Genomic DNA, 22,511 nt, shown 5'->3' on the forward strand with positions numbered 1-22,511 from the left:
TTTTTTCAGCCTCTTGGAGAGATGTATGGTAGCCTTAAATTTGTTTTCTGTGTTGCCCTCCTCTGGCACAATTGTAACACAACAAAATGTGTCTCAGATATAGGCTATGTATAAAAAGAACTAAGACTCAGAAATGTGTTGCTGTGCTTTTATATCCCTCTAACTGCATGTTCAAGACAACTAATACCTCACAAAATAAGACCATAAACTAGTTCCTGAGATTAACCTTTGCCTTGAGAAAAACTAAGGAAATTGGAGATTGTGTGCCGCACCCAGGCTAGTTCAATCTCCATTTATGTGTTTATTATTAACTCAGGTAGCTATCTTTGCAGCATGATGTGTCACTCTTTGTTCTTGTGTGAGAGAGTTCCTCTTTCTCGCTTGGCTCCTCCTCCCTTGCTGCCCCGCCAGGGAATGGGGCCTTTATGGGGGCTGCTCGGCATTCCAAGGGAATTCTTGCAGGTGAGGGTACGTAAAACGATCCTGATCCTGCCCTTTAGATGACTTGTTGTAGTTTAGTCTTTGCAAACTAAAATTTATATATATATACGTATATATATATTGTCAAAATGTACAAAGAGCACTAAGCTGTTAACCGTTTCTCATCTCAAACGGCTTGTAGCAACGGCAGGGGTGTGATCAAGAGAGCAGGGAAAAGTGGGAGGGAAGGATCCAGGACTTTTTCATCAGGTGAGCGACCAAACACAGACCTACTAATCTATTTGACATGTTCAATGGAGACACTCCAAGCACAGTTATGTACGTTGTGCAGATTAGGACGATTACTGATTTTCAAGCAAATCTTTTTTTTTTTTTTTACTTTAACTTCCTACCTCTCCTTGAAGAGACTTTTTAATAGCCAAAATGCTTTGGGCTCTCACAGAACTGTTATCTGATGTGATTAAGAGCAGTATATGGGTGGCATGAGTAATAGACTGACCTCACTCAGACAGATCCCCAGACAACACCCAGCATTACCTGCACTGGGCACAGCATAAAGGTAAGTGTGTGAATCTTAAGTTCAACATTTCTTATGCTGTTAGTTTGTCTCTGCTGATATACATTTCCACATCAGTGAAGAGAACAATAACATCAGAGACGTAAAAGCATAAATTAAAAGATTTATTGTGAAAGAAATGATTATGTAAAGAGCAATTTGAGTTGCGTAGCGTTTTACTTGGCTTTCATCAGACCTGGTAACCGACTCTGTATCTGCTTCAGCTTCTCTCTTCACTGTTGAAACTTGTCAAGACAACACTGCCTGCAGGTATGTCTGCCTTTTCCCATGCCGACTTATTAGCCACTGCTGAGCTTCATGTGGCTTATGCCGCCTTACAATTAATTAAAAATAAGCATTGATCTTCTTCTCTGTTTTGTTAAGAAGCCCTGAATGAAGCCAGCTTTTTTTTTATTTTGTTGTTTAGTTAGCCTGTTATATTTTATATGTACTCTTGTTATGGGCAGAGTCCATAAGAGGAAGGACTTTACTTCTCTTTAATCTCTGCTTCCATGAATTGTTCCTCACCTTTCTTTATCATTCTTGCCCTTTGATATCTGCTGGAGTTCTCTATCTTCAGTGTGCTGGCTTCCTTTGCAACTTCAGATTCTTACCGCATGGATTTGGTAACTTATTCTAGATCACTGGATGCCTCAAAAATAGGTAATTATAGGGCTGATATCTAGTTTTAACTTGCCAGTGATCATAGTGACACATATAAACACTCTGCATTGTTGTTTTTGGACCTCAATATTACATTTGACACAGCTGATCATAACATACTGGATTACTGACTGGAAAACTGAGTGGGATTGTCTGCTGTGTGGGAGTGGTTTATGTATTTATTTATTTATTTTTCTGCCAGAGTCACACTATGTTGTCTCACTTGGTATTTATAAAACTGAACAAACAAAGATCACATGTGGGGTTCCTCAAGGCTCAGACTGAAAATATGTTTACTTCATCGTTCTCATGAAAGTCAAAGATTATTTCATTAGTTAATTTCTACTATTTGTTCGGTATTAAGTTGCCTTTCACAGTTTCTTTCCGTTTGTGTTGAATTGTTACAATTATTCTCTTAATGTCTTTATCTTTAATGAAATTCTCTTCACCAATTTATGCAAAGCACTTTGAATTACCTTACACGTGAATGGAATTATACAAATATGCATGCCACACTTTGTGTAGCTTTGAGATAAACTTTCCTGATGTGAGATTTTAAGAAAAGAAAAAATTACCTTTTTCAGTCATAAATCTATTTGGACCTAACTATGCGATATAGCAACAACAAAAAATTTAATCTGACTTATTTTCTGATTAATTAAATCCTTAGGTCAGACGTTTTTATTATTGAAAATAAGAAAAATGTCGTTATAACACAAGAATTATGAACCCGATATAGTCTTCTCCCTAAAAATGCTTTCTTTATTTTATTCAAGAAACATGTAAAAAGAAGACCATAATAAGTATTGTTTAAATTGTGCTTGCTTTGTTTTGTTTTGTTTTGTTTTTCCTCCACATTTTAGCATCATGTTGCAAACAATCAAAGACTGGCTGTGGTGGGAACGTCTGTGGCTTCCAGAGAAGGTCTCCTGGGCAGATCTCCAAGACAAAGAAGATCGTACTTATGCCAAAGCCTCTCAACTTTATGCAGCTGTGCCCTGTGCCCTCTGCCTACTAATTGTTAGATACCTCTTTGAAAGGCAAGACCACACAGCTTAAGAGTAATCGTGACTGAGAGTTCAGCCATTCCATGGTCTAATTTCAATATGCTGGGATTATGTTGCACAATCTTAGAGATTCCAAAGAGCTGCTATTGTTGTGCTATATGGAAGGTTCACAGAGCTCTGTGTACTGTTTCAGATACTTGGCCACACCTCTGGCTAATGCTCTGGGGATCAGAGACAAGGTACGTCTCACAGCTGAGGAAAACCCAACCCTAGAGAAGTACTTCTACAGCCAAACCCGGAATCCGTCACAGGTGAGTTAAGAGACAGTTTATTTCTTACACACTTTAATCGCGGGCAGACATGTGTTGTGCTTTGTAGTTTTTGTAGATGTTTTTTCAATAAATAAAATAACTTATTGTGGAAGAAAGAAAAAAAAGAGGAGAAAATACATTTTAAGGATAGCTGCTGGAAGACAGCAACACAGATGTATTGAGATTAAGAATCTCAATAAGGTGTTTTAAAATAAACCTCAGGTGTTATATTAAAGCATTTACCCCCTTAAGTATTTTCCGCTTTTTGCCATGTTTTAGGATCTGAGATCCATCAAAAAGACAAACTTCATATGACCATATGGTAATACAACATGTATTTGATCAAATACAATGTCGTTTATGAGCTGCTTGACTGAGCAGTAAAACGATTGTAGGTTCAAGTCCCAGACAGTGACCTTTTGGCAGTGATTTTGCATGTTGTGTTATCCTCACCATGCTCGAGTTCTCTCCTGTGATTGCGACTCCCTTTCGCAGTCCAGGATTTGGATGTAAACTGGTGTGAAGTGTCTATGTCTACATTGTTGTCTGTCTTTTGTGTCTCTGTATGCAGCCAAACCAAACTACTGCTGTTGATTGTGTGCCTCCCCTTCCATCCCCCCCCCCCCCCCACCCCCAGCAGCATAACTGCTAATGTCAGCTGGACATTGTCCTTCAGAATTTTCTACTCGATAGCAAAATTCTGGAACTGGAGCCTTGAAATTTGGAAACTATTTTTGTTTTATTTGACAAAAATAGAAGAAACAAAACAAAATGTCTAATTAGCCAAATACTTGTTTATGCAACATTTCTGTAAGCTGTAAATGTAGATTAAAAGTCAGGGAAATCTGTCAAAATAAAGAATCTTGTTTCACCTGCCTTAGTTAATGTAAATGTATTCTATACTGCAGGTGCGACAACTTGATTCTAGCGTATAACTTGTGCAAAATTGAAGAGTGTGTATGGTAGTGTGTTTTAACACCGGAACTGTTTGCTTTGTGTCTCAGGCTGATGTTCGGTCTCTGTGTAAGAAGACCGGCTGGCCAGAGAGGAGAGTAGAAGTGTGGTTCAGGAGGAAGAGGAATCAGGATCGACCTGGGCTTCGGAAGAGGTTCTGTGAAGCCAGGTGGGTGTATGTGGACACAAAGATTTTTGCATTAGTAGGTACAATAAGGGTCTCTATGTAAACATTTAACTTTACTGCTCCTGTGTTCGACCAGTTGGAGATGCGGCTTTTATCTTTGTGCATTCCTTGGAGGACTTTTAGCCCTTTACGATGTAAGTTCTCAGAAATCTTTTGTTGTTATTTTCGCTTTCCGCCTTTAATGTGAATTTATTTGTTGTATCCTGGAAGCAGTTCGGGCAAAAAATCCAAAATCCAAAGGCCACAAGTTACCAAGCAAATAAACAATAAGTTTTGCTTTTGGTTCAGATCTTTCTTACTTTCCTCTGTGTCCTGTTGTTGTCTTTAGAAACCTTGGTTTTATGATCTAAAAGAGGTTTGGGCAGAATTTCCTAAACAGGTAACTCTATCCCCTTTTTTTGTATCAGCATAGGCTGCACAAGAGTGTAAACAGTGCGATTCATGAAAATGTTTTATGTTTGTTAAATATTCCTTCAGTCCATGCTCCCGTCGCAGTACTGGTATTATACCTTGGAATTGGGCTTCTACCTTTCTCTGCTCCTCAGCCTAACGTTTGATGTGAAAAGGAAAGTGAGTATGCAAGTGTGTGCTGAAGTACAAAATTAACAAATCTTTATTTGTTTGAATCTAACTTCAAATGTTTACTATTATTAGATTGTATATTGAAGTGCTAAATCACATTTCCTATTACATTCATAAACTAATCATTTTGCAGGAATGCATGACTTATAGAAGAAAAAAAAAGTAGCACATACCAATATTAACTTCATAAAATCAATGTTAGAGTTGTACAAAGTGCAGTAATGTTAACCTGTGGTTTGCATGCTGGCAGGACTTTAAAGAGCAGGTGATTCACCATGTAGCCACAATGACACTTCTGAGTTTCTCCTGGATTTCTAACTACATTCGTATTGGAACTCTTGTGATGGCTGTTCATGACTCTTCAGACATCCTGCTTGAGGTCAGTGCTCTTGTAATGTTCAAGACGTAATGATTCTGAATCATAGTTGTTGCTACAAGAATAACTATTTGTTTAAAAGGCAGTGGTTATTTATTGTCTGCGTCTGATATTCTGGAAAACAAAAGTCCAGTGAGAAGATATTTTTATGTCTGACAAAGAAACAACAAAGTGAGCCATTACTAAGTGAATAGGATGACCGGAGTGGGTATGAAAATTAGATACATTCTCTTGTGCACTATAATTTGCATATTTTTTCCATATGTCTGCAGGCTCAATTATGCCTGTATATTTACATAACTGCCTTTTTTTTTTTTTACAATTTAAAGTAAGATATTTTTTTATCATCATTTCTCTAAATCTGCTAATACTTTAAAAAGTAGAAAGCTACAACACATTTGTTTATAATGCAATTGCCTAAAATGTCTTAGAAACAAAAGTTGGTACTGCACACAATTTTAGGTAGATGGATAAAAATGTTTATCTGCAAGACAGCATGACATTATGTTGGTCTATTACTTACTTATGGATAAAGTTTGTTCCTTATAAACTAACAAAAAGTCATGAATATGAGATATATTACCAATATACCAAAATATAGCCATGTGTATTAGGGAAGTGGATGGAAAAATACTTTTTTTTTATGAATAAAAATCTGAAAGGTTTGGGATGCATATCTATTCGCCTCCCTTTCTGTTGTTATTTCTCCTGAAGTAACAGTATGCTTGTTATTCACTTCATCCTCTCTCTCTCTTTTTTAAGAGAAACAAGGCTCTTATCCCTGTCTTTGCTTCTTTTACAGGGAGGAAAGTTGTTTAACTACGCCAAATGGGAGCAGACTGCTAATGTTATGTTTGTGATATTTACAATTGTCTTCATGGTGACAAGACTTGTTATTTTTCCTTTTTGGTGAGTGAATTAAAAAAAAAATTGTTTGTGTAGCACATTATAACTGGCGGCTAAGGGGGAGTAACAAATACATACATCTACAGGCTCATCCACTGTACATGGGTGTACCCATTAGAGAGGTTTGACCCCTTCTTTGGCTACTATTTCTTCAACATCATGTTAATGGTTCTGCAAATTCTACACGTCTACTGGGCTTTTCTAATAACAAGAATGGCTTACAAGTTTGTCTTCAGCAAGGTATGTTCAAAATGGTTTGTGTGTATGTGCAGTGTTTCTCGGCTAAATGTCTGCCTCTTGGTTCTAAATCTTCTCTGTGGCATGTTTTCACCCAGCAACTGGACGGCGATGTTCGGAGCGATGAAGAGGAGGACGACAGTGATTCGCAAAAGAATATAAAACACAAAATGAATCATATTAATGGTGCCATGAATGGTGCCAGAGATCGAGCTAACGGTCACTGATGTATACAGAGAAAAGAGGAGCATCAACCATGACAGATGGACACTTTCTACTTGGAGTGCTTCGGTTAAAATCTTGAGAATTCAACAAAGTGATATTGCATTTGAAAGAACTGTGAAGGAACCTAAATAGTGTAATTTTCTTTTAGCCCTGATTAAAACTTAGGATTAGTTCTTTCATGAGTTTACTTGTATTTTATATGAGGGCACAAATTGGCATTATAACAAAAACCCCAAGGCTGATTTTGAGTCTTGAAGTCATATCTACCTGTCTATGCTGTACCAGTTGATCAAACTTTATGTATTTATTACATTTTATGACCGTGTTTGTGTTTTTAGAACGCTGCAAATCAGTATTTATTTTTGTCTTGTTAATTGTTTGGAAGGTAGGCCATGAAAGATTGATGTCCTGTGTAATACCAGCACGCCCCCTAGCGACAGCTGGAGAGACGCGGTTAGAGCTCGTATCTAGGGAAACCGTCTCTATAGAAACCGCGTGTGGCTTAAAACTGTGGTTATCGAAATCTGTTAGCATACTGGCTGGCGTGTTTGTGTGTGTGTGTTTGTTAACGTTTCATAGCTGCTGTCAAAATGACTTACCAGCGAATGTATCAGCCCAAGGTGAAAACCGGAAACTGGTTTGAAGACCTGGTCCTAAAGGAGGTTTGTTGAAAAGAAAATGAGGACATATTATCTGAGCTAGCCGTCACGTTGACATATTTTAGCTAAATCAGTAAGGGTGTAGAAATATGAAAATAAGAGTCTAGAATTTATCGGGAAACTAAAAGGGTTTTAATTTATTTCATATTTTTATATTTAGCGTTTTCATTAAAATTAACCGCATAGCTAAAATTTTTTCAAAGCTGCATTTTAGATGTACACATTTATGCATCTAGTCGCCTATGGTAAGCAAAAGATAAGTAAAACAGTAGTTAAAACAATGTCACTTGCATTAATTTGTGCATGATCAAAGTTTTTCCCAAATTAGCCTTCTTCTTCTTCTTCTTCTTCTTAATTCAGTTTGGTTTACCAAGTTGTGAAAATGTTTCACTGATACAAATATGAAGTGTACATTTGTGTTCACCCTACTTTAATTTTACACCCCAAAATAAAATCCAGTGCATCAAATTGCTTTTAGAAGTCACCTTAATTTTAAATACAATCCCCTTGAGTGGCTATATAAGAGAATTTATTTATTTGATCAATTTATTGACCCAAAGTTAAAACAAGAAGCAGAAGGTTAATACATGTCAAGGTCCTAAAGTTCTTAGTCATTTATGAAGCATTACATTTTCCATGTTCATGGTAGATATAGGCATAAAGTACTTTCTTTAAATTTGACCAACAAGTTTCTTTGGGATAGAAGTGATGTTAACATTTAAGGCAGAGCAACAGTCCTGACTTGAAGCTAAAATAATTTCTGTGGAGATGGCATTGAGGCCTTCAAACTTCAATGACTTGGCGCTTTCCATGGAAGACAAATTATGAAAACAACATTGCAAACATGCAAAACGCCCTTTAGCAATAAAAAGGGTTTGATTGCTGCAATGTGAAGAAAGGTTTTTCCATTGAAAAAAAAAGGCTTGAATAATCTTCAGCATGAAATTTTCGAATAAAATATTAACAATAATAAGAAGAAGCCAATGAAGATGAAGAAAAAAATAACACAAAGTTGTAATAAAAACAATATTTTTTAATTTGAATTTTAATAGATTTTATTATTCTTGAGACATCCACCTCATTCTCAGTGATACATTTTTGACTGAATAGAATAGAAATTATTTTGAATTTGACGATGCCATGAATATGAATAATTTTGAGCTTAATATCTGCTGCATCTTTGCAGAGGGTATGTAAAGGAGAATTACACAAACACCTTGTTATTTCAGAGTACAAAACAAAGCAAACAATAACTTTAAAAACTAATTAAATGAAATGTTTTAATACATTAGGTTAGCATGACTGGTATTCACATTATTATTAAGTTATTATCATAAATTATTTAGCTGAGATTTGTTAACAATTGTCTGATAATGGCAAAAAAATATTCAGCTGGTGTTCAAAAAAGAGAAGAACATGGGAGAACAGGGAAAGCTTTGTGAATCAGTTGATTTCTCTCTTCAACTTTCATACTTTTAAAGGTTTTTTCTTATTCCTGTTGAAAATTCTGTTACATTACTTAATATTTAACCATCTATCTGAGAGTCAAGTCACATACAACTTTTTAATATTACATTTTAAGAGTACTTTTAAGTCATCTGTGGAAGTAGAAATATATGTCAAGTCAAATCAAGTTTGTTTGTAAAACACATTTTAGCAAAGCAGTTCAAAGTACTTTACACCATAAAAACAACATAATAGAGTTTTTACACATATAAGCAAAAAACCGGTTTAAGTTTTAAACAAACGTTGACCAGAGAATCACTTCAGGGTTTAAAGTTTCAGCGAAATGCTGGGCTGACCAGAGGTACAAATAGTTCTCTACCTCTCGCTGTGCACTTGCCAGTCTGACAGAAGAAAGGGTACCACATGTTTTTCGCAACAAGTACTTATCTCTACTTATTTTTGAGACATTGTGATGATGAAAAACAAAAAAACGCAGTTTGTCGTGGTAAATAACAGCTTGTAGAGAAACATTTCATATGCCGTTGTTTTTTCCAGGAGACAATAAAAGAATTTCTTGACAAGAGGAGCAGGGGAGAGCTTCTTTCTCAGAAAGTGGACTTTCTCAAACAAAACATTTTGGAACACGTAACGTGAATCTAAGCTGATTTAAAAGCTCTAATAGTGACCTACGGGCCTCAGTGGTGATGAGAGTGTCTATCTACATGTTCAGGTGAATCTCTCTGCGACATTCGATGGACAGCTACGTTTTGGAGATGTTGTGATGTTGGTGAATGTGGGAGGACAAGACAGGGAGCACAGCGTTCTCAGCATCAACGCCAATGTCGACAATGTGACTAAGACACCTCTGCCGAGCATTAAGATGCCATGTGGGGTCAGCGGAGGAAAAGGTATTCAATCCTGCGTTCGCACTGCTTTTATCATCACCAGGTAAGTGGTCAGGAAATGACTTCGACAGAAACTAATGAGTGAGCGCCTATCTGATGTTGTCTGTGTGGTGCAGTGTTGATGGCAGTCCTGAAGGATCAACTCTGCATTTTGACCAGAGTTTTGCTCTCAAAACAACAAGTGGCTTTGCCAAAGGAGTAAGTAAAACCTTTTCTGAAGCTTTATGTGTTTTAGCGATAGTTGGTTTATACATCTTCTCACTAAATCTAGGTGTATCTCAACTGATTGGAGAGTTGTGATGCATTGATGGTATTCAATAAATGTCATCAAGTTTTAAGAATGTAATGTTAAAACATTACAAACCTAAACTAAAGCTGTTCTAAAATATGTTGCACTGTTAACCCTTAAGTTCAATCCATTTCATTTACATAGTGCACGTTTTCTAAAGGCATTTGCAAGGCAATTCATATAGAGAAATACATAGTCAGTGCGGTCTATTCATAAAAAAAGATTTAACATCAATTGCACATATTGCAAATCCAACCTTGCTAAACCTTGCTATAAATTTAGTAAAATTCTCTCCATCATTGGAGTTGGTAAGAAAAAAATTCTTACTACAGCAGCTCAGCTGATTGTATCAAATTGTCAAAATCAATGAGTAATTCAGCATTTAAATTTAATGCTAGGCATCTGTTTTTAAAAATGGCCATTAAAAAGTTTGCAAAAAGCAATAACCTTAGTAAGATAGCAATACATGCAAAAAAAAAAAAAAAAAAAACAGACAACAAAAAACAATATTGTGAACAGCTACCAGACCTGGTAGCAGTGCCAGTAAAGAAAAAAATCCCCAAAGTTATAGTTTTTGGACTGGTTTTGTGATCAGTAGAGTCTGGAGCAGATTACTAACCAAGAAAATCAATCTAAACTGAGCTCACACAATATTACAGTTCCAAATGGGAATTGTGCTGGTTTTCATGTCTGTTATTTCGACTTCTATTCTTACCTTTTTTTAGTACATTTAACAGGATAATTTACAATCAATTTTTATTTGACTTTGGTGACTAATTTTGACCTATTCAAATATTTGTGCCTACAGCCTTCATAAATGTTGTTAAGAAGAAGCTGAACAGTGTGGTTTAGTGAGTTATTATTGCCTCAGGAAATAATCTTTCCACATAAGTTACATTTAAAATGTTCCTTTCCTGTTCTGTGTTAAACACAGAAAACACATAACAGGGTACAGATTAACTTACATCATGCATGACTTAGATCAATGATATACTTTCATCTCAAGTAAGTAAAAACAAAAGCAGCTTAGTTTCATTTCTTTCTTCTACACTATCCTTTAATATATTTAATATAATGTAAAAAAATAATCTCAGGAGAGTGGTCCTTAAGAAAACACACCAAAATGAATAAAGGAAAAGGCCTTGTCAGGAAAGTAATTATCTTTAGGTTCTTGGAAAAGTACATATTTTGTTAGCAAATTTATTCAATAACAAAGTGCCTTGTGACAAAAGTCATTTTAATAATTAACACCTGAAGTCAGGTAAAGTTTCTATTAACCTTCGTTTCACATGCAAATGGCTGTTTTAGCACTTGAACTCATTCATGATTTAGTTAGTTGTACACCACCTGCAGGATATCCTTGAGTAATCTCTTAGCAACCAGTCAGACACAAAGACAGGAGTTTACTCTGCCTTACAAATCCTTGTAGTGCAGAACAGAGCAAGCTCTTTATAGAGTAAGTTAGCTTACCTTCTAAGTGGGCTTTATCAGCTTTCTGGAGCTTCTGTTGAGAATCTTTAACCTAAAAATAATTAAAAAAAATATGTACAACAGTTTTCTTACTGCAGATTAAAATGTGATTAGCAAAATTCCTCAACACACAAATAAAGAGAATTCCAGAAATAAAACAGTGAATGTATAATTTTCTGTAAAAAAAAAAAAAATCAACACTTCTTCTTAAACACAATCTTTAGTCTGTCATCTGACCACTGTTTTTTTTTTTTTTTCTGTTAATGTTTTGCCTCAGCTTTACTTGACCAGTGATAAACCCCGTTTCCAAAAGGTACATCCACATTTATCACAAATGTTAACTGAAAATCACTGACACGAAAACATGTGCATCTATCACCTATTGTAATTGTGCTTAATTTAAAGTGTGCAAAGAAGTCTGGCCTCCAAGACGTTTACCTGGATGACACCTTAAGTGTTTTGTCATGGTGGAAAATATCGCACTTTGACCCCCAGGAAAGATTTGAATCTGAGGGTCTGCCAGTTCCTGTAAGTTATTAACAGTTAGATACATGCACTACTGAAGGCAGCATATGAAATGTTAACAAAAACTACCCTGTACTTTTTTTTTTTTGCAGGCTAACGAGAAGGTGCTGGTCATCCACTGCATGACAAACCAAGGCCTTGCTGTTCTGGGTGAAAAGCTTCTCTGGTATTTTATTTTTGTATTTTTTTATTTTTATTTTTACTTTTATTAGAAACTTCACCTAAATGGGACATTGATATTTTACAGGCGGTGGTTTTACAGAGCTGGTGAAAATCTAGCTTTTACTACAGCAGCATCATCTCACACACAAAAAATTTCTACAGATACTGGTGCCTTTGGCGACACCTGCAGAGCATACAGCGAAACTGTTGACAATGTGAAAGACATTTTGGTAAACTCAAGAGATCTGAAACATGGCCCAAAGCAGAACTGTGCAGTACCCACAGGGTGAATTCAGATATATTTGATTTGACATCAGGTGATTTGAGATTGGATAAGTATGTATCGTTGCCTTGAAAAGTATACAGCAAAGCTGAAGATAACTTCCTAATAGACCCAAACCAATAACATGACTTAATTGCACCTACTTGCAAATGTAAAGTAAGGTGTGTCCAAATGTGGAATTTGATTGGGATGTGCAAAGGACATGTGCTTAAGTTAATGTGTATCTACACATCTGTACACCATTCAGTTTCTGGATTTTAAAAAACATCAGGTTTCAGTAGGAAATTGATGGAAGCATATTTTTCTAGCCAAAGTTCCAGAAGAATTTCTCCAAACGCTGTTCAAACACTGTTCAGTAAAATATCCGACTTATTTTACAATGCTATTTAAATTTACAAAGGTGCATTAGTACAGTGTAATGACATAATTAGTTTTGAATGCAAGCACTTCGCTGTGCGGTGCTTGCTTGTTGTTCTCATTCTTGTTGCTATGTTTTGAAACTTCCTTTACAGTTTTCTTCTCTGTGTTTGGTGGAAAGATAAAGATTGGTCCTTGTCCAGCGTGATGTGCAGCCCTATTTATATCACAGGAAAACAGAAAGTCATAGATTATGAATTTGAATTTCCTAGAAATTCTGACTGATTTAAAAGTTTAAGTGAAAACTTTAAAGAATGCTTCAATTGTATTTGCAAGCAACTATTTCTTTTGATGAAATTGTCTCCCTCCCTAAACAAATACTCAAATTAAAAGTTGACTTGAACCTCAGATTTGCTGTGTGCAGTTATGCTACTGCAACAAAAGACACAAGCTACATAAAAAACCTTAAAATATTATGTAATGCCACTGTACTTTCTTTTCTATCTCCACCTTGGTAATGTATTTTATTAGTATTGAGTAAACTGTGGTACAAAGACACTTCAAAAGAACGTTTCACATTCATCAAAGCTGCAGTATATAACATATATATGTAAACAAAAAATGTTTTTTGTTTACATATTTGTTAAAACTTCCACTATGTTGTGACTGTTATAGTATGAGACAGATGATCTATAAAACTTTAAAAAAAGATCCTCTGCCTTCTCCCATTGCTCCCAGTGCTAACTATGAACAACCAGTCACAACCAGAAGAACAGTCTTAGCGTTGTCAATCATGCCCAGACACACACTGCTCATCTCCATTACTCCCTCCCTACTGTCTGTTACGCAGTAGCTTCTCACCGTAAGAAAAGCCTGCCATGAATGCCAAATCTAGTTAGCATGGCCACACATGACAGCGGATGAACGATTTTCCTGTAATAGTGAGTTGTCTCTTCGCCGTTACCACATTTAGCAGCCCGTTCACCAGGTTGACTGACAGCACTAAAACATTCTTCTGTCACTGACTGGTTGCTTTTCATTGGGAGCAATGCGCTTTTTCAAACAGCAATTGTAGCTCAGGGAAGAGGTGGAGGAGATTGATCTTTTCATAGATTATCTCACTCATAGCAAACTGTCACAACATAATGATAGTTTTAGCAAATATGTATAAAACATGTTTTTTTTTTATTAAAGTAACATACTGGAGCTTTAAGTCATACTAAAGTAAGAAAAACTCACTGGTACAATCGATAGGCAAATACAACATGCAATTTAGATAAGGGGTCATACTGTGAGTTCAAAAGTTTGTGTTTGGCAGTTGAGGCATTTTTGCTCTTACACGTTTGATGATTTGTTTTCCTTACAGGACAGCTTACGGAGGAGAATATGAGGTGGTAGCGCACACATTCCTTGACACCCATAGAGCTGAACAAGATGTTAATTTCTGGATCCTGGGTACTTCTGATCCTGCTGGGGATGGGCTTCTATTCCTGAGGCACTTGCACGTCCAGCAGCCCACCTAGACCCCGGGTTACTACCTCCAGTTTATTTTTAATGTGGACAAACATCATAAACAACACCTGGAACTTCCACAATAAAAACTACCTTTTCTAACTGAAACATAGCTTTTACTTGATACATACAAAGCTTTGAGGCTGGACTCTGACCATCGTGATAAGGTTATATGATACTTCCAACCACAAACCAGCACCTGCGCTTTGTCAAATGTACTGTATCTTCCCCTTACTAAAATGAAGCAGCTGAACATTGCCACTGCAATTGTTAAGCATAGCATTTGGTCTAGAATATACTGACTAATGACAGATATAGTAACATAGCAATTGCTTAACTCGGTATAAACTGAAATACACTCATGTTTCTCAGACAGGTAACTGTAGTCATTGATGATTTTGAGACCAATGTTATTCGCCTTTTGCCCAGTGTTTTCTGATTGGCTGACAGTAAAAAGTCAGCCAATCAGAAATTTTTAGAGTATTACCTGCTTCCTTCTGCTGACAAGGTGTAACTATTTTTGAATGTAATGTAGAGGTTCTCTCATTTTTTAGAAGGACTCAGCACCAGCTCCCACTGCCAACAGTACCTCCTTAAACAAGCGCACCTGACCTAAACCCCATAGACAATCTATCAACGACAGTGGAGGAAGATGTGACACCAGATCCAACAACGATGTATACTGTTCAAATTTACAAAGTTGTATTGGTACACATAGTAAGTTTGGAATGTATAATTAGTTTGGAATGCAAGCACTTTGCCCCAAGCTGTGCAGTGCTTGTCTGTTGTTCTCCTTCTCATCTCTATATGTGTGTGTGTGTGTGTGGAGCCAGAGGCGGTTCTAGTCTGTTTGGGTGAACCTGGCATCCCTCAATTCCTCTAACACACCCAAAGTTCTTCATTGTGCTCTGCTTTAGGCACTGCTGAGACTCAGATCCTCCGATTGAGAGCGGGAGCGGGGCGTATTCAGGCAGCTCATGCTCATGGAGCTTTAAAGAGATGCAGTGTTTCTTCACAAATTAATTAAAACTACACTTGATCCTGCTCTCACTTTTTGCGCAGTCTCACATATTCACATCCCTGACTACAGCTGTGACACCGTGGATGCAGTATCACCCATGGGCAGAAATCCTAGGGGGTTTGGGGGAAAGTTTAGAATTGCAAAGAATATAATTTAAATAACACATAACTTGAGAGCCACTACAATGAATCAATATTTATGAGGAATTTTGTTTTTATTTATAGCCTTAAATTTTTGTAAAGGTGTACCAGATTTTACATTTTAATTTGACTTGTAAGCGTCTCAATAGTTTGCTTACTGAGAAAAACACGTTTGAGCATTACTATTCATTTTTGCTAGTGTTGCAGCTTGAACACATTAAAAACTTTTTAAACCACATTTTACGTTACATTTCACTGTAACTTTGCCGACCCACCCAAAATTCGTCTTAAAAATATCCCTGTTTATTGCTCCGCGCGCCCCTCCCCATAATGGGATGTCCTATACCTTTAAAGAACTAACATTTTCAGCTCAGTACAAGACCCAGGGTGAAACATACATGAGGTTTGGCGTGACTAGGAAAGGATACTCCGTCTCTCTGACGAACCTACTCTCAGTGATTAAAATTTTAGCGAAATCCAATTATAAATGTATAGGAGGTAGCAGTCAAACTGGCGCATCGCCTCCAGTTGCGAGGTGCATTCAAGTTAAAAAGAAAAAGTAAAAATTAACGTTTCTTTGAGTGGTACCCAAAATATCCGTTCTGTCTAGGTTTTATGAACTAGACAACGCGACTTTTTGTAAACTATCACATATTTGCGCAAAGACTTATGATGCAGGCAAACTGAAGCGTCAGCGAATATGAACTGGTGCACCGAATAACGACGCTCTGTGGCGAGACACTGAACTCAACCCGACCTGCCAGTTTTTACAATTTGCCAAGCCAGTTCAAGTGCCTAAGAAGAGCAAGGTTCAGCAAGGAGGGATCTCTTTTTTACTGAGAGGTGAGTTAAACACAATTTATTCCCAAATAAGTCTCGTATGACGGATTGAGCAGAAAGGCGAAGAGTCTGTAACAGTCACTGACAGAAATAAATACATAACTGGCAGCAGAGATGCTCTTTTCTTCTCCGAAGGGAGCTAGTTTGTTATTACTCGCTATAAATTCATGCTTTGACAGGCAGCTATGTCAAGGAGCATAAAGTGAGCATATTAGAAATTTCTGTCGTTGCATGCTGTTTGATAAAACACGTCAATAAAAATAAATTGTCGAGATAAGCCTCCTAAAGGCACGTGCTGTAGTTTTCCATTCCTCTTCCTTCTTTCTCTCTCAGTTGGACAGCGACACAATATTGAGACAATATCAGGAGCTCAAAGGAAAAAGCCCCCCTGGGCTTTCAAATACTATGCAAGGGATTCAAGATGCAAAGCAAAGTCCTCCACTTTTTGCAGCATTTGTCACTGTTATTTGCTTTATTTCTGCTTTGGATTCATAGAGCAGGTACCACTAAACACATACGAGCAAACTTACCAAAAACTACAAAAGATTTGATCAGTTTACACCCAATTAACCTTCTCTAACCTCTAACCTTCAGGACACCATGTAGGTTTTTACCTAAATACGTGCATTTAACAGTGAGAAAAAGAAAACGAGACAGATAAACTATTTTAGGAACAGATTTACCTTTGGCTCTAGCTTCAGAATGAGAGCATTTAGCATCTACAAATTCTTCTGTGCATCAGCTGCTGTGTCTGATAATAAACATTTATGGAAAAAAAAAAAAAAAAAAAAAAAAAAAAACAAGACATGCAGTCGAGACATGATTTGACTGCATGTCTTGTTAGGTTGGGTCTTCAAAATTTGGTTATTTTCAGTTTTAATTGTATTCCTTAATTGTATTTTCCAATGTCACCTGGATGTACAATACACCTGGGATGTTATCCGTCAGCTTGCTTGACAAGTTGCATTTCTATCAGGAGGCAACTATAAGCACCCACCCCTTGCCTATCTTAACTTTCTGTGGCATCCAGTCCAACCACATATGGTTCCTTGGCCTGGGGGAAGTGCTTCTCAAATAGTTTGGGGGTGCTGGTTGCCATTGCCTTCCTTTACCATTGAAATTGCATATTTGTTAGAGGTATTTTTTAGCTGAAGACGCATCCTTTGCACATCCTGTGTACACTAAAGGAATGTTGTGTTGTTGCATTTTAAGCAATTCAATTATTTGCTTATTTGCATTTTTGAATGTATTTCTGATATTGCATAAAATAAGCTAAAGTGGTTAAATGAAAAGACAGCTAAATGTGACTGTTTTTATAAGATAACATCAGAGTAATAGATAGACTAATTGAAAATAATTTTCTCTGGGAAATGTTATTGACAGAAAACAGTTAAGAACCACCAGTTAATAAGGTGGTTCTTGACTGGCGGTTAAGAACCACCACAAGTCAAATTTGGAAGTCTTCCAAATTTGACTGTGCTTTAAAACTAGCATACTTAACCCTTAAACAATAGAGGTGTAACATCAGTACTGCACCTGCCCGTACCTGTTAATCTACTGACTCCTCTTCACACCTGGAGGTGTGTTGTGAAGTTTGGCACCGATATGTTAACTACAGATCCTTCAAGACTTTGAAGTTATGAGGTCCAGTCTTCTTGGGTGTTATTTTTTTGGCCATGGTCTCCAAACCTACAAAGCTTTGAAAAAGTATTTTCTCCCTTGTAGATTTTTCTTTTCTTTTTGCTTTTCTGTCACATTTAAATGTTTCTGATTATCAAACAAACTTCAGTGTCACAGAAAGATAAAAGATAAGAGTAAATCTAAAATGATTTATTTTATTCTTTAGGGGGAAAAAATGCAACCCAAAGCAACTCTGAGCTATAGAAAAAAAAGTACTCTAAACCTAGTAACTGGGTGTGCCACCCTTAGCGTCATTATCTGCCAGTAAGCATTTGTGATGATTTGTAACAAGTCTTTCACATCAGTGTCCCACAACATCAAAGCTATCATTGTAGAATAGTGAACATCAGACAAGTTTTAAACATGAAAGGGCTGTTGAAGACCTTACAACAGCATCTTAATCAGACCTAAATCAGACTAGTCCTTTCTAAAACTTTCCCCTTGTCTTCTATGAGCCGTTTAGATTTGGGTGATCTTCTGAGCATTACCCTGCTGCACAATGCTCAGCCAATTGATGGCTGAACATTGTCATTTAGGATTTTCTGTGACAAAGGAAATTTGTTGGTTTCATCATTTATGTCAAGTTGTGATCCCGAAACGGCAAAGTTGTTCTGGTCAATTTGCAATGAATTCAAAATAAAAATAAAACAACATCAGTAAGAGATGGAATGGTTTTGTCATCCTTACAGGGAAATGGATTTAATATTTTGCTTGACTAAACTACCTCCTAAATTTATTTGGTATTAATTTTATTTAATAAAGGAATGAGCATGAATCTCTTCCTTAGGGCCTTCTCGTTGTTTTTGAACTTCTGTAATAAATAAAGCATCCTGGTGGAAAATCATTAGGCCTAAAAATATTAGAAACAATCTGGAAACCGCCAGCATTTTGCTCAGCAGTTAAAAACTCTCCCATGGATGCTTGAGACACAGGTTCATGAGAAAGAAGCTCAACCTGGCCGCATGCCTCTTGTTTTTTTCCCAACTGTCATGAATGAAGTCCCCCCTGAACTCTTTTGTGTGTGTGTGTGTGTGTGGGTTCATGATTTGCTCAGAGTTAAATTGCTGGTTTAATTTAACTATTGTGGTCAACCCAGAAGGAGGGACGACAGGAACTCATTTGTTTGAAGCTGTAAGCAAAACCTGCGCTACAATAATTCACCTTTGCAGCCTTTGAAGGGTTTTAATACCATGTTGAAGTCAAGCTGACAGGTAGATGGATGAAAGGAGTATTTAATTTATACAGTAGCTTTTTATCAATATGAAAACAAACAAACGGTAACTGCTCCAGGAGATTATTACTCATCTGTAGTTTAAATTATTATTTTCTGCTCCAATAAGTGGGAGTTCTTGAGTGAATGGGCCGTTGGATGAATCCTTCCTTCTGATCCCCTGTTTCCTATTGACATGTAATTAACAAAATAATTTTCTTTAGGGTGCAACTGATATATATTTTTTGACTCCTAAGGGTGATCCCTGGACATGCCACCCTGGGCGAAAGCAATATAACCTGTACCACAAACCACCACTGACAGAATAAGAACAGCTTTGTTTTGTTTTATCAAAGTCTTTTGCTATTTATTGTGTTTTACACATTAAAACGTGTGTTAAAGACAGGCATTATATCTGTGTTGTAACCAGAATCATCATGGCAGTAGATGTCCCTGGACTCGTCTCTGTGATCGTTTTTTATGTTTGCATCCTGGCAATTGGAGTGTGGGGATCTCGAAAATCCAAGAAAGTGGAGAAGAAATGCTCCAGCTCAAAGAGTGAAATTGCCATCATTGGTGGCCGCAACATCAACATCCTGGTTGGAATTTTTACCATGACAGGTGGAGAGCGTTTGATTTTATATGTTGAAGCTGTAACTACTGTTTGTGTTTTTATACCCACCTATATTGTTTCTGTGCTTTACTTTTAGCAACATGGGTCGGTGGTGGTTACATTATGGGAACTGCCGAGTCTGTTTATTCTCCTACTCAAGGTCTTGTCTGGGCTCTGGGGCCCCCTGCATATGTCTTGTGTTTTTTTGTGGGTAAGTAGGCAAAACAAATTATTTCTGTATGACACACAATTGAAGGTTATAGTTTCCTTTACTGTTTGCACATGCCTAATATTAAATTTTGTAAGCTTGTATTTTTTTTTTTACAAGGTCACACAAAGTTCCTCATATTGTCTATGTACATGATGGAATGTTTCCAAATATTCTGTGCAGGCAGCATAAAACACTAAATATTTGATTAGTTAAAAACAAAAGACTTTCATTTGTACAGATATTGCTGCACTGATTAACGGGAAGTACTAAAATTCCTTACTATTTTTTTGTCTTTGCTATCTTGGCTCTTGATCCCTGTCCGAAGAATTACCCATGAGAAAGTCATTTTAAAAAAGCTCACCTTAATTAGAAGGATCATGACTGAGACCAGACTTTAAGATTGAAGCCATGCCCAGAACCCAAATTTGTTTTTCTCTCTGTTCCTTCTTTAGCTGGGCTGTTTTTTGCAAAACCTATGAGGTCAAAGCGTTACGTGACAATGCTGGACCCATTTCAGAATCGCTATGGCAAAGCATTCACTGTGACACTCCTGCTTCCTGCTTTGGTCAGTGACATATTATGGGTGGCCTGTATCCTTGCTGCTCTTGGTAAATAAAGCTTCTTCTGAATCTCAATGGCATGATGTGTAATGTGAATAAAATAACTATCCTATAGTTCTGTCTATATACTTATGAAATCTTTTTTTTTTATTTTTATCGCTTTTGGTTTTCAGGTTATGTTTCTTTTGTAATCTTGCCAGTTATCTTGTATCTTTTTAGTGTTGCTATGACAGTCTTTCCGCAGTGTTTCTAATCTGGAAAATATTATGGAATTAAAACAAACTGGTGGATGATGTGTTTTGATTTTCAGGTGGAACAATGAGCATAATTCTTGGGCTGTCTTCTACCATCTCCATTATCATCTCAGCAGCTGTCTCCATTGTCTACACATTATTGGGGGGTCTCTACTCGGTTGCATACACTGATATCATTCAGCTTTGTTTTATTTTTTTCAGCTTGGTAAGAATTTTGAGCTCAAGTGGGAATAAAAAGCGAACTAAGCAGATGTATGCAATGGCTAAAGATGTGGAACAGGAATCTTACCGATTGAGCTACTAATTTGGAAGTCAGTAATTTTATTTTGGCCTTTTTTTTCTCTCTCTCTCTCTTTCAGTGGCTTTGTGTTCCTTTTATGGTTCTTAGTCCAGCAGTTACTGTCATCTCACAAACACTTCCACTCAACCAAACAAATGAACATGCATGGATGGGACACCTGGACCTGGAAGTTGCAGGAAAGTGGGTTGATGAGATGCTTCTTATGGTAAAAAAATTTATGTGCAATAAAATCATAACATTTTGGCTTTCATAAATAACCTACAATTCTCAGTAAAACTATTTTATTTGATAATTACTTTTGAGTTCTCATTTAAGAGCACAGTGCATATGAAGACACATTATGTGTATATAGCCAGTTCTGCTTCACTTGGCATGAAGTGAGAAACGTTCGGTGTGATAAGTGCAAAGTAGTTTCATTTTCTAATCCAGTTTTGTTGGTGTTGCAGGCTTTAGGGGGACTGTCGTATCAAGCGCTATATCAAAGAATTCTTTCGGCAGCCTCCTCTGTTCAGGCTCAGATATCCTGCTTTGCTGCGGCTTTGACAGTTTTTATTATGGGAATCCCCTCAGTTGTCATCGGAGTGATGGCTTCTGCTGCAGGTGACCTGTCACACTGTTACATCAGAAAGCAATACACGTTGTTCCACTTTTAAATCTTGACCATGGTAAATTTCAAAGCACCATACATATATATTATTTCACTTTTTAATATATCCAAAATCTCAGCTTTGCATTCCCATCATGTATTTGTCTGCCTTGGTAACCCCCCTCTTGTTTTCCCTCAGACTGGAACCAGACTGCTTACGGTCTTCCCCCTCCTTTTGAGCGTGGAGAAACAGGGAAGATCCTGCCTCTCGCTCTGCAGCATCTCACACCCACCTGGGTGGCAGTGCTAGGCACTGGTTCTGTAGCTGCAGCTGTTATGTCCTCCATGGACTCGGTGCTGCTGTCCTCTGCATCCATGTTTACACAAAACATATACAAGACGACTTTGAGGAAAACGGTGTGTGGACACAATTTGATTCCACTCTAATAAAAGGACTTGGTGTTTTATCTGCTATTGTCCTTCCTCCCCTGCAGGCCTCAGAGAGGGAGCTCCAGTGGGTGATCCGTATTAGTGTTCTGGTTGTGGGCCTGGCTGGAACAGGTCTGGCTTTTGGAGACGACAGTGTCTTCTCTCTCTGGGTTCTAAGTGGAGATCTCCTCTACTGTGTGATTTTCCCACAGCTGCTCTGTGTTCTCCACTTCCAGCATGCAAATACTTATGGTGCTTTTTTTGGCTTCGTGGTGGGTTTGTTGCTGCGTGGACTGAGCGGGGAGCCCATACTTGGGATCCCTCCTGTTCTCCTGTACCCTGGTTGGAGGGAGGAGAATAATGTGATCAGACAGTACTTTCCTTATAGAACTGTTGCCATGCTGTTTTCTGTGGTAAGTATTCCAGCAGTCTCATGTCTGCTGAAGCTAATTTTTGAGCACCAACTTATCCCACAGTCCTGGGATTTTCTGCAGGTTTTTAAAAAGAAAAATGAGGTAGAGGAGGATGAAGCACCTGACCCTTGTGAGGAAATGAACCAAGTTCACAATACTAAATTCTAAGCTAAACTTCAATGTAACCAAAAGAATAAGCC

General features: G+C 37.3%; 3 protein-coding genes across 9 annotated transcripts; all 3 read left to right on the forward strand.

Annotated features, from left to right (window-relative positions):
- The first annotated feature begins 414 nt into the window (after window positions 1-414).
- On the forward strand, window positions 415-7,576 carry cers3b (ceramide synthase 3b). 6 transcript variants are annotated; one of them, XM_015046944.1, is made up of 14 exons: window positions 415-462; window positions 623-690; window positions 954-1,000; window positions 1,222-1,267; window positions 2,524-2,700; window positions 2,861-2,978; window positions 3,983-4,101; window positions 4,196-4,253; window positions 4,448-4,498; window positions 4,597-4,689; window positions 4,952-5,080; window positions 5,880-5,986; window positions 6,070-6,223; window positions 6,319-7,576. In XM_015046944.1, exons 1-14 carry the CDS (start codon window positions 415-417, stop codon window positions 6,445-6,447), a joined length of 1,344 nt encoding a protein of 447 aa, XP_014902430.1. In that variant the 3' UTR covers window positions 6,448-7,576. The 6 variants fall into 6 exon arrangements, with proteins under 6 accessions (XP_014902430.1, XP_014902429.1, XP_014902426.1 ...); XM_015046943.1 differs by having other exon boundaries at window positions 446-462; window positions 950-1,000; XM_015046940.1 differs by lacking the exon at window positions 415-462 and having other exon boundaries at window positions 540-690; window positions 884-1,000.
- On the forward strand, window positions 6,757-14,161 carry cfap161 (cilia and flagella associated protein 161). Its single transcript, XM_015046946.1, has 8 exons — window positions 6,757-7,107; window positions 9,106-9,195; window positions 9,281-9,498; window positions 9,572-9,653; window positions 11,492-11,527; window positions 11,620-11,742; window positions 11,832-11,905; window positions 13,908-14,161. The coding sequence occupies exons 1-8, from the start codon at window positions 7,036-7,038 to the stop codon at window positions 14,062-14,064; spliced, it is 852 nt and encodes a 283-aa protein (XP_014902432.1). The 5' UTR covers window positions 6,757-7,035; the 3' UTR covers window positions 14,065-14,161.
- Window positions 14,162-15,610: 1,449 nt separating this feature from the next.
- LOC106956225 (high-affinity choline transporter 1-like) lies at window positions 15,611-22,491 on the forward strand. Of its 2 annotated transcripts, XM_015046927.1 has the most exons (9): window positions 15,611-16,057; window positions 19,375-19,565; window positions 19,655-19,768; window positions 20,221-20,376; window positions 20,639-20,787; window positions 20,942-21,088; window positions 21,330-21,483; window positions 21,669-21,886; window positions 21,964-22,491. In XM_015046927.1, exons 2-9 carry the CDS (start codon window positions 19,382-19,384, stop codon window positions 22,477-22,479), a joined length of 1,638 nt encoding a protein of 545 aa, XP_014902413.1. In that variant the 5' UTR covers window positions 15,611-16,057; window positions 19,375-19,381; the 3' UTR covers window positions 22,480-22,491. The 2 variants fall into 2 exon arrangements, with proteins under 2 accessions (XP_014902413.1, XP_014902414.1); XM_015046928.1 differs by lacking the exon at window positions 15,611-16,057 and having other exon boundaries at window positions 19,475-19,565; window positions 20,221-20,333.
- The last annotated feature ends 20 nt before the right edge of the window (window positions 22,492-22,511 follow it).

The sequence above is a fragment of the Poecilia latipinna genome, unplaced genomic scaffold (assembly GCF_001443285.1).
Source record: "Poecilia latipinna isolate Pla-1442-1.1 unplaced genomic scaffold, P_latipinna-1.0 Scaffold799, whole genome shotgun sequence".
Taxonomy (NCBI): Eukaryota; Metazoa; Chordata; class Actinopteri; order Cyprinodontiformes; family Poeciliidae; genus Poecilia; species Poecilia latipinna.